Source organism: Linepithema humile, chromosome 3 (genome assembly GCF_040581485.1).
Source record: "Linepithema humile isolate Giens D197 chromosome 3, Lhum_UNIL_v1.0, whole genome shotgun sequence".
In the NCBI taxonomy this organism is placed as follows: Eukaryota; Metazoa; Arthropoda; class Insecta; order Hymenoptera; family Formicidae; genus Linepithema; species Linepithema humile.
In genome coordinates this window covers 1,501,166-1,516,919 of record NC_090130.1, presented here as the reverse complement: position 1 = coordinate 1,516,919, position 15,754 = coordinate 1,501,166, and the positions used below count along the sequence as shown (strand labels likewise).

The 15,754-nt window shown below is 31.6% G+C and overlaps 1 protein-coding gene and 1 long non-coding RNA gene across 4 annotated transcripts; one reads left to right on the top strand and one right to left on the bottom strand.

Annotated features, from left to right (window-relative positions):
• Window positions 1-157: 157 nt before the first annotated feature.
• Window positions 158-15,543, bottom strand: Gpat4 (Glycerol-3-phosphate acyltransferase 4). Of its 3 annotated transcripts, none has more exons than XM_012374656.2 (9): window positions 15,325-15,543; window positions 3,972-4,241; window positions 3,746-3,883; window positions 3,506-3,640; window positions 2,961-3,197; window positions 1,563-1,678; window positions 1,327-1,468; window positions 1,028-1,236; window positions 158-932 (listed from the first exon to the last, which is right to left on the bottom strand). In XM_012374656.2, exons 1-9 carry the CDS (start codon window positions 15,475-15,477, stop codon window positions 845-847), a joined length of 1,488 nt encoding a protein of 495 aa, XP_012230079.1. In that variant the 5' UTR covers window positions 15,478-15,543; the 3' UTR covers window positions 158-844. The 3 variants fall into 3 exon arrangements, with proteins under 3 accessions (XP_012230079.1, XP_012230080.1, XP_012230081.1); XM_012374657.2 differs by lacking the exon at window positions 2,961-3,197 and adding an exon at window positions 2,203-2,436 and having other exon boundaries at window positions 15,325-15,542; XM_012374658.2 differs by lacking the exon at window positions 2,961-3,197 and having other exon boundaries at window positions 15,325-15,541.
• On the top strand, window positions 4,801-5,162 carry LOC136998537 (uncharacterized). Its single transcript, XR_010889113.1, has 2 exons — window positions 4,801-4,937; window positions 5,057-5,162. It is a non-coding gene; the product is annotated as an uncharacterized lncRNA (long non-coding RNA).
• Window positions 15,544-15,754: the final 211 nt, after the last annotated feature.

Below are 15,754 nucleotides of genomic sequence, written 5' to 3'. Positions count from 1 at the left end.
GAGAGTTGAATTTCACTTTCTACATAGATAAAATATAAAAGTAGAAAATATATATCGACATGCTATCCGATTTTAATAGAAAAATAACATAACGCAATATATCCTAATTCTAAAGGATAGGTAATCTGGAGTGCTGAATTGCCATTTCTGTTAGATCTTCTTCGGAAAAATGAATAAATATTTATTTCTTTTTTTTTAACTACAGCAAAAACTATAATATTTTCCCTTACTGTCCTCATTGATAAGAGAAAATTAATGCACTGTCTGAATTGTTCGTTTGTTCAATTGCCTGGCAATTCCAAAATATGTACGAATAATCGGGAAGGTTTTCAGCGCTATATACACTCATGCATGCAAAAAAGTATCACACACTTAAACATATTACACATTTCACATATAAATAATAAATTCGTAATGCCTTCACGATTATCGAACCTATTAAAAAACTAGTAAATACCATGCTTGCACTTCTTCAAACGAGACCTCAAACATCCCAACCAAAATATAAGCGATGTACGAAATACCGATTTAAAAGTGACGATTTAAAAAGTTACATTCACATTAAATGTACAACGTTACATTACCTCGCACACACGTCAGAGTTATAATCGCCAATTGTTTGTATTCAGAAATTTGCCAGAAAAGTGCAAACTTCATATTTGCAGAAGTATTTATATCTACAAATTAATGATACAAACTATAACTAATGCAATATAGATTTTCCTTACGATAACATAATGCGGAAATATGCGATGACAGGAGTGGATGAAATGGATGAATTTTGCTTAAACAAACATCACGCAATATGTGCATTATGAAGTTATGACTAGAGCGACTGATGACTCTATTCGGCTTTCAGTCGTTTACTGAATTCTTCTTGTTGCTTTTCCCTCCATTCCTTCTTCGGTTTCATCCTTTTCAGTTGACCGTCCCTGTCATTCACGAGAGCAATATATAAGCATGACTTGTCAAATAAATGCCATATTCATTTTCTATAAAGTTGTCTTTGAACCACTGTCTGACGTACCACTGCAGATCGACAAGACCACCTTGCCGCGCTATCACAGACTTTACTCGATTCGCAAAATCGATGGCACTCTCCCCTTCCTCCCTGTACATCGGAGGGAGATACCACACATCACAGACTATCGCCCAGCTCGACATCGTCATGTATAAATATTGTATCATCGAAAATCGACTGCTGTTCCAAAATGCGTCTCCGAACCTTGGATCGTACTGTTTTGAAAAATAAAGTAAACAATTTAAAAAAAAAAAAAAAAAATTACATTATCACGCATTAAAACTATTGGGCTAAACAGAAATTACTTTTATAGCCACGGGATAGATAACGCTGTCCACTTCGAAACTGCCTTTTTTGAATTGCATGACCGACGTGTTATTGATGCACGTGCCCTCCGGAAATATCAGTATCGGTGGGTTTGTGGGATCTGACACATGCTGCTTTAATCTGTTTTAAATATATTGAAGGGTGTTTTAATAATTATTCTATACATGGCAATATGAAATATGGAGAATATAATTTAGCCTTTAGTCAATCGCACCTTTTCGCAACCGCTTCTCTGTCTTTGACCTCAGAGCGTTCAAACCATATATGTGGAGAGGCACGAGCGAGAGCTCTTTGTAGTATTCCTAAGAAACCACCATGCCTTTGACCTATCTATAATAAGAAATGCAAATAAGACGAGCTGATCTACATTCAAAAATTATGTATATTGCATTTCAGAAATCGTGCATTTCCTTTGAATTACAGAACACTGAAAACTAAGTTGAGAATTCTTTCAATAATTCAACAATCAACTGTATAATTATCTTAGAATAGAGAAGCAAAACATTTCGCTTTTCAAGATGGACTTCGTTAAGTGCGAGTTTCTTCTAAGACTTAGTTTTCGTATATTTAATATCACATTATAAATTACTACAATTATTGGACTTTGTATTTAATTTTCGTTACAGGAGACCGATATGAGATACTCCAATGAATCTGTAATCATCAAGAAATGTCTTATTTCTGGAAAAAAGTAAGGATAACCAATATATAAAATGAGATACAAGCATGTTATCAAAGAATATCGTTCTAAAGATGTTTGTAAAAACCCTAAGCAAAGCAAAAAATCTGATTATGTGTGCAAGAAGCAGCCGTAAAACGATCCATAACCATAGGCGGCGTATTGAGAAACGTACCAAGGAATAACAATTATCACACATGAGCACGAGTACGTCAATAGGAGATGTGTGATTAGCTACACATATGCCCCCGACAGGTCGGTTCTCTGGATTGTGGTAGGTGATGACTGAAGAGAGAGCACTGGACAAGACAGCAAAGCACATTATGGACACTTTGTAGGTCAGCCACCGCTTGAAGCTACCCTCGGGAACGTAGCCCACTACCGCAGTGCACACTGTCAGCCACATCACCTGTAAACCACAAGCTTTGCACCTGAGAAACGTGGCATTCCCTCTCTATGTCGTTGCTGAGTAGGTGTATTACCTGTAAACCAAAGTTACAGGACAACGTTACCTGTAACATTTACCAGTAATGCGCAACAACTTCCGTAATACTAGAAACAAATGTCTGACTCTCCATCGCACAAGAAAGTTAAATACGACTGATGTACTCCTTGTTACATAAATATGAAGAGATTATTTTATATACCGAGTAACAGGATTGTCACCATGTTGTGAAAAACATAGCATACACGTACTTGATTCGTGTACAATTCAAGCGACACGAATTATATGAATGTTATATTACAAATGTTATAATAATGCGCAATAACCCGCTTTACGTTTCCATTCAAAATAATAGATGCAATAAAAAGCTGTCGATCTCAACAGATGGAAGGCATTCATGATGATGAAAAATGAGAACATAGCGGGAATGCCAATGAGTTGCTTTAATCTTTCAGCTTAACGTGTTCTTCCATCCGACAACACATTACCAAAGAGAATGTCGTTTGCGTGGATAAGATGCAGACATCGAGGGTAGTCGTGTGATTCGCCACGCACACGCCTCCGTTCTTTGGTTTATACTCTGGATTGTGAACTGTGATCATACCCGCGATAGAACGGGACATAATCCTGAACGCAATAAGAGAGCCCTGGTTGCTCGCCCAACGTTTTACGCGGCCGTTCGGTAGAGAGCCGATTAACAATGTTACGAATAAGAGATACTGTACCTAAGAAGCTTCGATATTAGTATAATTTTGAATCTGATATATACATTTTAATAAATTTTAAAATATTAAAAAAAAAAAAAAAACAGTTTCATACGTCTTTTTGCGAAAGATTAATATCCGCAATTTAAATTTCAACAGCTCAAGTACACTTGTACATAAACTTTATACTTATTTTATACTGCTAGATAAGGTGGTAAAATTTCAACGTGAAAAACCTGTTGCCGCAATTTTCTTATTTCTAAAGCTGCTCATTGTGTATCAATGTAATTTGTGTTAATGTAATGTAATGTGTTAAATATTACACTTACCCCTACGAAGCAGATGAATACCCTTAGAGGCAGAAGAAAACCGTAGCGCATGACGAATCCAAACATCCATAAGAAAGTTAGCTTCCAAGAAATAAATTCGTAGTATCTGTTTGTTCGAGTAAGTAGGTTCCAATTCTATTTAAAAAATTCATAAGTTATCACAAGGCATGACTATGATAAGTATTGTATCAAAATATCAATTCTTTTGTTGCATTGCAGTTAAAAAAGGAAAAATATTACCTTAAGTTCCTCTGCTTCAAAGCGCGACGTCACTTCATCCTCTATAATTGCTTCAACGCCTGATCTGATGTAATCCAAACAGCTTGGCGCAAATCCGGTTTGGAGCGACTCGAGAGAATTTTTCTGATTAAGGCTATTCTAAAACAATTGAAAATAATTGAAAAAATATGGCAATTTAGCTAAACGTGAAAAAACTTGACGGAAATACAATTCCGTATAAATTTACCTCTTCGTCATCAATCGTTGAGGTTTTATGATCATCCGTTAGATTCGCCTCATCAACATGATTTTTATGATTGTGCGTGTCCGGCTCGGGGACTAAAATTAAGTCCTTCGACCTGGCTATCACCGAGTTGCCAATACATCCGTTTTGTGCTTTAGACGACGTTATCGTTGAACCGCGTTCTATGATCGTCGGAGACTCGCATCCTTCTTCTGTGTCCAGATCCCGTGTACCGTTTTTCTTCTTCACGCTTTCTATGTTTTGTCTGCCGTACTGTAACACGGTAAATATGGCTGTTCATGAAATACCATCGTTTGAGTTTTTGTGACTCATGTGAGTTATGTGACTTCGACGCAGAAAACTATAATTTTCGTGCGACCGTTAGTACAGACAACTTTTCTTTCGGCTGTTTTCGAGGCCTCAAAGCTTTCATTTTTGAATTTTCACTAGATGAAACAAGTACCGTAATCATCTATTACTAAAAATTGCTCAAGGAACCTGATTCTATCATGTAAAAAATGTATTACCTTATATATTATTATTAATATATTGATGCGTTTTCTATTACAACAGTCTGCAATATTTTGTGAATTAATGGAAATAAAAATTTAAGAAATCGGAAAAAGAAAAATATTTCTATTAACATTTTTAAACGAATAATCGCGACTCACAATTGTGATTATTTATTCCGCTGCCATGGAATCTACGATTGGAATTCAAGGAGGAATAAAACGAGGAGATATCGCTTTATGATATGTTGCGTAATATGAAAATATTGCAAAAGATAAGGGAAAACAGATGCACGCAATGCTATCTGCGTTGAAGAATGGCACAACATTATCAAGGATCGGCACTCTCGAGGACGTAATCGTTCCGCAGAAGGACATGATCTTCGGAAGATGGACTTGATAATCATTCTTCGCGCCGAGACTTTGATCTTCGTTCATCGATCATAATAACAAGTGTTCGGTACGTTAATTTCGCATGCATCACACTTACGGGAGCAAATTCCGAAAAAGTGATCCAACATTCACATGAACATCACGTGTCAAAAAGACTAACAATCATTGTAATAACGATATTTTCAGATTGCCGTGTAATCGATAATTCTGTTATCTTTAATGTGACACGAGTACTTTGAAACTTGGACATGACAGAAAGGAACTTTGCTTCAGAGATTAAATTAAATCGTTTGTCAAATTAGTTACTTATTTACAACATTGGACGATAGTTCGCCGATATATCGTGTCTTTAATAAGAGAAAAATGTACTTTGTACGCAAAAATAAACAATATTTTAATTTAGAAAGCTGGTTTGTTTGGAACAAAAATGTTTTTATTAACATTCTCTTAAAAATCTTATTGTTATATTTTGATGAGAAATTTTTTTTCGGAATTAAAAGCAAATATTTGGCATTAGCATGAAACGCGTAACTGTTTTAGTACCAGTGTACCCAAGTGTATTACCTCGTCCGGTGGAGATGCAAATCATTGTCACTACCTACGTTCACTGAACCAGCGTTCGTTCAGTGCAGATGCACGGCGTACATTGATATATCTGCGTATATGTATTTATATTGCAAATTGATGATTATTGATAATTATTTAATTGCACGAATCAAAATTATATACATTATTAATAATTGCAAATATATACATTATTAATGATGCAATTCTTTTTATCAATTTATACACAAATCTATTCAGAATTTTATATTTTCATTTTGGTAAAGTAGGAAATACCGTGCGCGTTACCTCAATCCTCATAATTCTACTATTAAAATGTAGTCCATTGATTAAAACGCGGACAATCGATTCCAGCTGTATTTTTAGAATTTGACCTATCGACGAGTACAGTTTTACATGTCAAACGTGTTTGATAATATCAAATTAATATAAACTATAATATTTTATAGTATAAAATTTGAAATCATTCTGACATTGCTTTTATTCATATGACGCCAAACTTGACGGTCATGCATGCATTTTCTAGAAATGCGAATGCAAGTCATTGTTAATGCGTTGATAAGTATGATAATGCGCGAACGATAGAAGAACGATAAATGATAAAGCTATTAATTCAATCATTTTATTATTATTAAAAAATTTTATCAACATCAGTAAAAATCAAACAAAAAAAATCTGAAAAATTAACTTTAATTAAATCTGAGATATTGTTGAAAATTTATTTTTCTTAAAATTCATATTCTATCTTATTCATGTTTGGAGATTAAAAAAACTATTAAAATTTTATTTCTTACTGAAATTATGTTATATATATAAGATAAAATTATTAAATATAAAAATGTTACATCATAATTTCATTTGCGATATTGTCCACCCACCTTTATAAGATACCATTGTCCATTGATACTTTATAATTATCTTTTGATAAACTCGGACGTGACCCGTTTAATAATGACAAACAGAATTTCCAATATGTATTGAATATAAGAAAAGACAGAGATAAACCGAGAGATGCTGTTTATCAAAAAATTGTCTTATTTTCCAAACGATTAAATTGGATTATCCTACCGATTTTACGTAACAAGATAGCTTTCAAGTGGCATGATGTTTCACCTTTGTTACCGAAATGACTGATATCGAAATTTCAGTTATGTTTGATAGATCAGAAACGCATACAACTCCAAGCATGTGACCTTAATAATATTCCACGCTCGACACTAATTGCAAAAAATCTTGATTTTTATCGAAAAAAAAGATTGATATGCTCACAAGAATATCATTACAGATAAGTTTGCGATATATAAGACAGAGTGTATGAGTGTGTTTATATTCATCATTAAAATTACATTTGTTTTTTCTAGCATAATCTTACCGCTAGATAAAGTTTTAAGATAAAGTTATTATCTAACATAAACAGGCTTTTTTGAAAACTTTTTGCAGTATTATGGCCATAAACATGTACAATCACACGTGTCGATCATGCGAGATCACGCTTCCCATATTTATACTTTTGCTATCACGTATTACATATGTATGTACATATACATATAAAAATTGCGCCATACATGAGATACGTATGATAATGAATGTTAGAATGTGTCACTTTAATATACAATATACAACTAGCCGAGACAGAAGAATAGAAAATTTTACATTGTTTTTTTAAACCAAATCGCGAAGAATTTTTTGCGCTGTAAAAATCGCTGCTTCTTTCCAAGTCAGTGACGATCTGTTAATTCATACACCAATGGCGCCGACATAATGAAACATACTTTGCATATATTGATCATTACGTCCGTCGCACAACTACAATAATACGTAAAAAAAATAATTGCATGCTAATTGATATTTTATGTGCTTCAATACACAAATTATGACTTTAATATCGCGTCTGATAACTGATGCCACGTGATGCCAACGTGAGAGAGCATTCAGATCACGCAGCGATATATGTATCCATGGGCTTTCTCCCGAGAGAAATTGCAGGAATCCTCTCACTAGCAATCAAAAACGGAAACCCGAACGAATTGTGATTATGTAGACAATGCTACAAACGAGCATAATAGCATAAAGTCTATGTGTCAAATATATTTTTGGAAATTTTTTCATACACATATAGACTCAGCTTTATTAATAAAAATTATGTCAGTTTGCAATCCTGATTTTCTTTTAAAAATTTATATTTAAAAAATATACGCAATATTAAGGAAAATATTGTTCTTATAGCCGTAATTATTCAAAACACTACAAATTTTAGATAATAATTAAAAAACAAATTGATAATTCTATTTTTAAAAAACAATTGATTAAAAGTTCTAAAATATTAAGAAAATTTAAGATTTTTGTATATGAAAATATAGCACAAGACAAATTTAAAAATTAAATATTTGTAAAAGTTTCGATTTTACAGAGTCAAGACACGTCATTTGCACATAAATGAGGAGAAAGTTTGATAAAATATTTAAAGAAGCAACGGATAGACTTAAGAATAACGTCTGCCTAGCTAGGTCCTCCTCCCACGTTGTACAAATTCAATTAAAAAATTATACATAATTATGCGCTAATTATGCGCTCACCAAATCCATTAAAAAGTTTCGCTCTTTCAGTTTAGCAAAAAAATTATCGAAACATGTCTACTTGTTGCGCAATATTGATTGATTATGAATATGAATTGATTATGAATGAATCCTTTTAGCTAGGCAGACGTTTGAGAAAGACAATCTACAAAACACTGATTTTATGACAATAGAAATTATTATATAAAAACTTTTTTAAGTAATAATCGTTACATATGTTTTTAATAAATTATAATGTATTAAAATTTTATAAATAATTTTAATCAATTTCCCTGTTCGCGCTTACTAATATTTAACTTTGCAGATTTTTACAAACTTTTACAAAATGCTAGTTGTCAATCTCTCCGGCAAATTTATCTCGAAACAATTCTTATCAATTCTATTATTAAACAATATCCGATTTAAAGTGATAAACTTTAATATGTTTATAATCTTTTTACAAGCAAAGACACCTATCAAGACTGCCGTAATAAATCATCGAGGTTTCATTCTTCATCGAGACAGGTTTTGCAGTTACAAACGAATTTCATATGTAAAACACTATAGTGAAAAATATCTTTATGTTAAATTGGGACCGTAAAAATCAAAGCATTCTATTGAGAAATGAAACGCTAATGCTTTTCGAGTAATGGAATATTCAAATAATGGAATGATTGTTTTCGATGCAAATTATTGTTTGCTTATTGGTTTACTTATAAGCGTCGATGTGGCAGTCAATTGCTTGATAATCAAACCACTGTAAACTGAGATAGCACTGTTTTGTCCGCAGGAAACTTTGAACAAATTATTATCGCTTTTTATAAGTAGATATCAGATATTTTGCGTTATCTGCTTTTAATACGTTAAAGATTATTCAGCTATATATTTAACTATGAAGCTCAAGATCTTAAATAGCAGATAAATGCTTTAATAGGCTCAACATTCTCTATAAATTATTAATTCGAATCGATTTTGCTGCTATAGCTACGCTTTAACAAGCAATGCTTTTTGTCATAATTAGATGCGCCGATTAAAAAAGAAAAAGTTGTTTGCAGCGCATTAAAATAGAATTATTTTATGCAAGTATTATTGCAAATATGTCTTGTGCAACACAATTTGTGTATTATCGCGATTGGAAATAGATTTCACCAGAGATAAATAACGAGGCATTCAATATATATCTTCCGATCGGCATCTGATTAGATGCTTTGCAATGCAGACAATAAACGATCAATGATAGAAAATACACAAGTCTGTACGAATCTGGGCTACATAAATCTTTATATACGCTCTACAGATCAACTAAACACTTGTGTAGATTCATACATCGATTCTACTAAAACTGTCCTTCTCACATCTTCAATAACGCTGTGTATAATATTCCGAATGTTGATTGCAAATAATAACGCCAAAAAACAAGCATTTGCATTTTTGCATTATTCATGAGAGACCAGCTAGAACTCGTCGGAATTTAAATCTATTTTAATTCAGCACATAAGATTTTCGTGCACTGCATTTATATTACAAATATGTTTCCGTGCACTGCATTTATACATATAATAAATACGTTTTCGTGCGTTACATTATTATAATAAATATACGAAAAAAAGATTTTTGTTATCGCAGCGAAATCGTCGTTGCTATTAGATGTGATAACGACAAAACTTTATTAACTTTGATGGCAAAGTAAAAATCAATTTGTCATAATAGCAATATAATTTGTAGATTTAGCAAAATTATTTGCAGCAAATAAAATTAGTAACAAATCCGTAACAAATCTCTTTACTCTTCATGTAATAACTAATATGTTTTGCAATAACAGCGTAAAATGCCGGAAAATTCTTTTTTTTCAGTGTAGATGATAATAAAAATATGTTATTAATATTTTTATACACAAGATATAAGATTTGACTTTTTGACTTATTCGGAATAATTTTGATTTCAAAGAAAAAATTAAAGAATAATAAAAAACTAGTTTTATTAAGTATTTTAATGTGTTTCAATTAAAAATATCAAGATTTATGGTAGTAAAAATATCAACGATTTATGGTAGTAAAAATATCAACGATTTATGGTAGTTGAGCAGAGCTTTATAAATCTTTAAAAATGTAAATTTATTAGGAAGAAGAAACTTCATTTTGTATTTAATTCATTTTTATCATTTCAATTAATTTAAAATTTTGATAGAATTTTTTAGCTAATTTTACATATGATGTGAAATCAAAATGGCAACATGATATGACGCAGAGACCATGAGGCGTAGCAGGTTTTGCAAATTAAAAATGTATGCGAGAATTGTTTGCGAGAATAAACATCTACCTGACTTGAGATGGAAATCATATCAAAATCATATTTTCTTCCTCGCAAATAAAAATACGTAGATAATGAAGATTTTGTAAAGCAAGATCGTGAAAATAAGCTTCGAATGTATACGATAAAAAAAATATTTTGTAATGTAAAGAAAAATTGTGCATTGATTATTCAAGTGTTGACGTACTGAATGACATACTGCAAATAATTCCTTTTTTACATGCAAAAAAACAGCAACAAATCAGTTCACATGAGATTCGAGAAAATTTTTAATTAGCATGAAGCTGATTCATGAATTATTTTTTCCTCGTCCCTCATTTTTATCATTCTTATCAAGCATTTGATAAAAGATGACCAACTCTGATAAAAATTGAGAAATAAGAAGAGTTTCTTACTGTTAAAATAAAGAGTAATTTAATTTATATAATTTTCGATGGAAAATAATATTATCCTTTTATTTATGTACGATATCGGAAGCTATTCTCTACTTTTGTTGTTTTTTATTGTCAAATTTTACTAAACATCTGAAAAAAATCTAGCAATTAGCAAGTTTCTACAATCGTTGAACACAAAAATTAACTCTCAATTTTTTATTTTTGAATATTTTTCTTTAAGTGTAAAACCCTAAAATTACGAAATTAATTCTATGCTAAAACAGAATGTTATTTGTAACGTTTGTAAATGATTATTGTTTATTAAATTGCGATTTAAATACCATTCTAGATTTATATTATATTTATTTTTTACTGAAGATTCGTAAGAGAGAATTTAATCGTGTGATTCTTTAATATAAAATATAAAAAAATGTACAATCAGGACATTACCGGTGCTTTCGCATACATAGTTTCATATATTTTTTAAAAAAGTGTAATGTTAAAAATAAGATTTCTCTTTTCTTAAAATTTTTTTTCAATATCTTTAATCGTAGAACAAAATTAAAAAAAAAAGCATGATATTATATATAAAAATAATTTCTACAGCCTTTGCTTATGCAAACGATTGGTTTTTAACAAAAATATTTAGTTTAAGACAAACTTTTGAAATGGATTTTTAAAATAGACTTTAGATACAAATTTCCATATCAATTCTACGTATTATTTAGAAGCATACGATAATTCTGAATGCTGTATTCAAGTTATTGCAGATATTGAGCAGACTAGGTTTGTATTAACAATGGCGACGATACGTGTTTGCTACTTGTCTAGATGACATATTGCGTTGATAGTAGAGCTTCTATACAGGTACATATATTTTACAAATCTTTATCTGTAATGTTGATATTGTCCTTGTTCAATCAAAAAGGTATTGCGCAATGAAAAGTCATACGCATAATATATGTAGCTATCCGGTTCTTTTGGTTATAAAGCAGTCGGTCCGAGGTTCAAGTATTGGTAGCAGATTCTTAAGAGGTGACTTTATGCTTTGCGTAAAACGATATCAAGAGGTCATACTCATTGAATAGTTTTCCCCACTCTCATCAAGCATCATGCTTACTTTGTAAAAATTTGCAGAGTTGCTTCCGGACTTTGTAACTACAACCGATCGAGTTGCAACAATTTTCCGGAAGAAAATACTAAATTAATCAGCCGAGATGGAATTATTGCGCTTGCGGGATATAAGCACTTCTTATAGCATTCAAAACATTTCGATCAGACCTTGTAGAATGTACAACCGGTGAGTCAGTGAGTTTGTCAAACTGTGAAGATATGATTATAACATGACAGTGAACATTTTTGCTTCATTGATTTGCCTGTACGTCGTTCGCTTATTTTTGACAAGTCTTCTTTACATTTAGCATTAAAATGACACACTTTCTATAGTTTTGACTCGTTGTGTTGGAAATTCAAAGAATCTCAATTTTCAGTAAAATAAATTTGCGTTGTTTAATTCAGCATTTAAAAATCCAAAACTCGGTAAATTTACTACATATTTTAATGTGGCTTTTTGACGTTAATTATTTATAAAAAATATGTGCAATATTTATTAGCTGTGATGTTACATGTTATATAATTAGATTTTACGAGCCACAATTAAATTTGCAGACTGCAAATTAACAATACTTGCATCTTTAATAATTTTAATTTGAATGCTACAAAAAAATTCTAACATTTCACTTATTTTATGTTAAATTCCTCATAGAAATTTCACTTATTTTCTTTTATAAAACTATTGATAATATCTAAAAATAGACATATCGCTAGTTGTGCCGCATAATATATCATGTTGTTATCACAGACAAATAGAATTATGTTTTACTGTCGAAACTTTTGCATAAATCATGCACTTTGTATGATTAAAAAACATATGTCAAAAATTAAAAAAACTCGTTACTACATATAAATAGATGTTCGCAAATAATTATACCAAAAATCTCCGACTATAAGAATTGATGAAGTCAACAATTTTCAAGATTAAAATTACATTAAAATTTGCAATACTCTCATATTTGTTTGGCAATCTATTCGAAAGTTACCTAATGTAAACAAGTTATTTCTGATTTTAGTGCTTATCTTCGTGAACCGTTTAGTAATTTATTTCTAATTTCGGGCAGCTATTTTAAGGGCACACTGCAAAGAGATCTGCGTATGTATGTCGAATACCGGAAGATTGTCGCGGAGTTACAAGATTGAACATACACAATATATATACACACACTACACCTGTATTTTCTCGTAACGGATTTGTGTTCACAAATAAAGATTAATATATGATAATAATATTCGTTTAACTCATTCACATCGAAAGCAGCTGTACTTTCCTACTACTATATTTTGACGCGCCGGTTTATCTATAATCAAGTGCAAATACCGTGCGCGTATGTTTACTAAATTTAGAAAATTTACGTCGAGATGTACACGATTGGATTGACATTTCTGTCGCACCACGTAAGTATACTAATCATCGCAATTGTGTAAGATGAAACCACTTGTTAATCACAATTTGCTTCACATCCAGAGCCTACATTATAATAGATGTATTTTTACTATCATTTGTGTAATATGCTATTTAGAGTTATTCAATGGTTTTGCTCCAGATCGGAGTCATTTTACAATTTCGACCATATTTCGATCTTTGAACGGCATAATAAATTTAAAAAAAAGTATTTTTTTTAATGTAAACGTACAATTAATTCTACTTTTCCCCTGATAAATATTTGTGCATAAATTGAATATAAATCAGTTATTGAAATTAATAATAAAGAAAATTTTTTATAGTCTACACATTATCTTACAAATCGTCAATGATTGAATCGATTAAGTTAATGAAGGGTTATATGTGAAGGCTATAAAAACAAGCGGAAATGAGAAAAAAATGATAAAAAATGTAAAATAATACAATATAAACAATATAGCTGAATCATTCGACAAAACACCTACTAGTAATACGAACATATTTTCAGGCAATATAAATCCATTAAAAATCTAATTCAAAAGTATGAGTTCATAAAAAACAATGCCTCATTTTCTGTTTATAGAATTCTTAATTTCTGATATCAATAATATTAAAATTTCATAGAACTCTAGAATATTCTACATAGAAGTAGATTTCTGTCGAGATTTAGAAATATTAAAAATAAACCAAATGTAGATACATTAATAATTTCAAGGCATTCTAAATTGATAAATTATTTATGCTAAACTGGATTCTCCTAATTTAATCTGTATGTACGTAAAGAGAAAATACGCAAGACTTGGCACACTTTTTGGAGAAAATATTTGGCAATCATATCTTAAATTTTCAAGTGTCAATTTTTGGTTGAAATAGATACGTTAAATGTTTTCAAACACGTTTCATAGATTTTACTTCCGATGTTACCTTGCACAAATAATCCTTCATTTACCCTCTTTTTCATACATTCCGCAAATATGCTGTTTGTATGCAAAAAATAATTTAAATACAGTTTAGCAATATTATAAAGTTTAATGAGAATGACTGTGTTTATGCAACTCCGAAGTTAAACGTGCAATTTCCAAATAGTTTTATTTTGTTTATGCGTAATGTCAGCTCATTCCTGCATGATCAACAGTGTTTACTGTTTCAATGAAAATAATTCTAACAAAAATCAGTCTTAAAATAATTTTTGTCAACAGCTGTCCTATTTATTCAATTATAACGCGCTCCACGCCAGAAAATCTTTCAAATTAACCGTAGTGCGGAATGATTTAGAATAGCAACCAGGGACAAACTTAAACATCGCGATCTAGGCCTTAGTATAGAATATCTAGACCTATGAAATCACACATTTTGGCAAAATTAAATCTTGTTTCAATCATCGATCCTCGCGTGTTGTCATAAATAATACGATAAAAAAACATTTCGTTGCACTCATGTTTATTTAAACTTACTTCCGATTTGCATTTACTGTGATATATAAAAGCGCGATTGCTTCATCGACAATCGGTCATTAATAGTTGAAAATTAATTATTTCATGAAGAGAAATTTCTGTTACTCCGATTTATTCCATCTAAAAATAATTCGCGCTGACGTAACGTTGATAAAAGATTTCTCATTCTTCAGAAATGTTACATAGCGCGCTACACTTTAAAACTATAATACAAGTGTCTGAAGTGCATAAGGCTAACCGTCTCGCGCGGTAATTAAAACAACAGAAACCTATGCATCTGTGCCCTCAATTTGCACGAAAATATTTATTTTATTGTCTACAAAAAGGAACGCCTTCACAGAACTCCGTTCTTTCATAAACCATTTCTCTCTCATCAATCGTGATTCCGCAATTGTTAATTCCATTTCAATCGAATATATAGGAGATTATGCATTGGCGTGCGCGAAGGTTATCCGATTCGTCTTTCTCACATGTGTTTAAGATATACAATACAGGAAATGCTCTTCCGGCGAGAAATGAGAAGAGGTCGGACCTACATCGATATTTAACGGGACGACGCACACGGTCCTCTTTGCTCTCGCGAAAAATGTGATTTGAATCATGTTTTGCGCACGGCTAACGATCTGGGGAACGTGCCGGTTAGTTTCGCAAATTCGGTAAGAAAACGCCATGCACTTACCTCGAAGAGAGCCAGCAGCAATTTGATGTATAGCCTGCGCACACCGAGAGATTTGCCGATGGATGCGAGAAACACAATCGCCAGCAGCAACATAAGGAAAGGTATCAGCAGCAAGGAAAACGCGCATGATATCACCGTCCACAACAACGCCATTTTGCTTACTGTCGTGAACTTCGCAAGTCGAAATCTTTTTCGCCTGTGAATACTATCGGAGCGACATCCTTGAACAAGGTTCTAGAAATGGTTCTAGATGAGACACTCAAAAATTTTGCGAAAAGCGCATGTGACGTCATCTATGAACATAACATAAAACATTCTGATAACATGTATCGAAGGCAGATAAAAATGTATTCTTTATGCAAGATATATCGTTTGAAAAAATAATAATTTGTGTAATAATTTTAATAATTGAAAATTATAATATTTAATT